Source organism: Nanorana parkeri, unplaced genomic scaffold, assembly GCF_000935625.1.
Source record: "Nanorana parkeri isolate BGI_ZX_2015 unplaced genomic scaffold, ASM93562v1 scaffold538, whole genome shotgun sequence".
NCBI classification, from domain to species: domain Eukaryota; kingdom Metazoa; phylum Chordata; class Amphibia; order Anura; family Dicroglossidae; genus Nanorana; species Nanorana parkeri.
This window is the reverse complement of record NW_017306806.1, coordinates 1,027,819-1,030,250: the sequence shown is the minus strand read 5'-3', so window position 1 is coordinate 1,030,250 and position 2,432 is coordinate 1,027,819. Positions and strand designations below refer to the sequence as shown.

Here is a 2,432-nt window from a genome sequence, read left to right as displayed (position 1 = left end):
ACTACTTCCCCGGCCCCGCCTCTGCCCACGCCGGTGCTGGGTACATGGTGGGGGTTATCGCGTTGGGGTGGCTCAGTCCGCATAGATGATTGCAGGGATCGTAGAGTAGGTGCGCCCGTCTTGTATCTCGTTGGGGTGATTGTCGTCTGTTAGAACAAAAGAGTTTCTATGCGAGAGAAGCGTAATAACGTGGGAGACATTGGGGCCATTGTGTTCCGGGCCCCCGGGGGCTCTGCTATATCAGCTGTGCAGAGAAACTGCTAATGCATGTGCACATTCTCCCTTGCCTGGTTTGAAACCGCTCATCCCAGATCTAGAACCTCCTCACCATTCCCATCTGTGCACACTACCTTCTAGCTCCTCCCCCACCATTCCCTTCCATGCACACTGTCCCATCCTGAATCCAGAAGCGGATGCTTGCCAAGTACTAGGGGGATACTTTGTAGACGGGGGGCCCCTTTCAGCAGGCTTGCCTTCACTCCCCACCTGGCAGACGTGTCGGAAGATTACCCCTCCATGGCTGAGTTCTAACCCTGTGTGTGATGTTCTTTCTCGCAGGTTTGTCCTGAACGAGTTGGTGCAGACTGAGAAGGACTATGTGAAGGACCTGGGGGTGGTGGTGGAGGTAAGTTTCCGTCCTTGTGTTCTCTGATCTTCTGCCGGCGCGGAACCTCCTGGGTATGCCGGCAGGTTGTGAAGAAACTCGGCAGCCTAGGCGGCTATTTCATGGCCGGTTGGCTTCAAAGAGACTCTGTCACCGGCCCATTCACTGCAACACAAATCGTCCCTCAGGATCATATGAGGATGTTGAGATGTAAAATCTGCCCTTGTGTAGACACCTTTAAGCCCTGAGACTGCTGCGGGGTGCCGCCATCTTGGTTGTAACGTCCACGGATCCAGCAGGCTCGGAGCGATCCGGTGACAGGGTCTCTTTAAGTTAGCTTAGGTTTGGCATTGACCAAATGTACCACCGTAGTCAGGACGCCGTACGTGCTTTGTCATTACATGTTGACTAAAAACGGCTGTCATGGTAATCCTCATTCTTCTTCCCCCCCATACAGGGCTTTATCCAAAGGATAGAGGAGAAAGGGACACCAGAGGACATGAACGGGAAGGAGAAGATCGTGTTCGGCAACATTCACCAGATCTACGACTGGCATAAAGAGTAAGCTTCACTACACAACGTCACAAAATGTCTGACCATAGAGACTCACTAAGCGGTATATTACTCATTCCTTCAGCGCTGTGTTTGGTACTGTAACATGTATTGTAGTGGTTTGTGTCTCTGCCCCTCCCACAATGGTGAGATTTCCCTCCAGTAGTTGGTGTCTCTGCCCCTCCCACAATGGTGAGATTTCCCTCCAGTAGTTGGTGTCTCTGCCCCTCCCACAATGGTGAGATTTCCTCCAGTGGTTTGTGTCTCTGCCCCTCCCACAATGGTGAGATTTCCCCCAGTGGTTTGTGTTTCTGCCCCTCCCACAATGGTGAGTATTCCCCCAGTAGTTTGTGTCTCTGCCCCTCCCACAATGGTGAGATTTCCCCCAGTGGTTTGTGTCTCTGCCCCTCCCACAATGGTGAGATTTCCTCCAGTAGTTTGTGTCTCTGCCCCTCCCACAATGGTGAGGTTTAATGTCCTCGCGGCAGGATGTAGAGGTAAAAAGTCCCCGGGTTGCCATGTGTCTCAGCCACTAACAGGTATTGTGCCACCTGTACATTCCTCAGCTTCCATCGGTGCCTGTAGTACCGGGCCATGCTGCCACGAGTTCAGTTCTTGCGGTTCAGGTGTGCACGCCGGAGCAGTGATTGCAGAGTACCGTCCTCCTCTCCGGACACAGCCGCAGGAAGCCGGGATGGTCAGGAATCATTATCTGGGAGTTTGTCATTACAAAGAACAAATTAGATAGAAAGTAACAATTGGAGCGAGAAATGTTCAGGAGATGAATTCGGAGAATCGCACGCGAGGGATCGGAATTTCTTCACGTTCTACGCTCCGGACTTTTCATTCCTTCACGTGTCTGTTCTGATATCCGGAATATTCCACAGAACAGAAATAGAGCCGAGGGGACCGACCCCAAAACACTGAGTGACAACACAAAGTCTGTTCCCCGAATTCCTCATCATTGTTACCACTGAAGAGAGAACAATGTAACAAACATTTCTGAGAGAGAGAGAGGCGAGGACGGGTCAGTAGTGAGGTCTGAAGCAGACGGGTGTACATAGAATCTTATGGAAAGAAGAGACCGACCCGGTGTATGTACCCGCTGAACAGAGAAGTCACCGATTTAACTGTGCTATGGGGCATGGTATAGTAAATCTCAGGACTGCATGGACAGAAATACAAATCCTTCAGCATAGGACAATCTCCCATCTGTCTATTACAATGAAGTGTTTAGCCGCTTGCCTGGAGTTCAGCTTTAGTCATCTGAGGTGCC

The 2,432-nt window shown here is 51.3% G+C and overlaps 1 protein-coding gene across 1 annotated transcript in view; it reads left to right on the top strand.

The window, feature by feature from the left end:
- Window positions 1-2,432, top strand: part of LOC108791267 (kalirin-like) — a gene marked incomplete at its 5' end in the record, with an annotated part of 83,784 nt that overhangs the window by 34,559 nt on the left and 46,793 nt on the right. Inside the window, 2 exons of the mRNA XM_018561701.1 lie at window positions 559-625; window positions 1,062-1,165. Coding sequence (XP_018417203.1) covers window positions 559-625; window positions 1,062-1,165 — 171 coding nt within the window. The remainder of the gene's footprint in view (window positions 1-558; window positions 626-1,061; window positions 1,166-2,432) is intronic.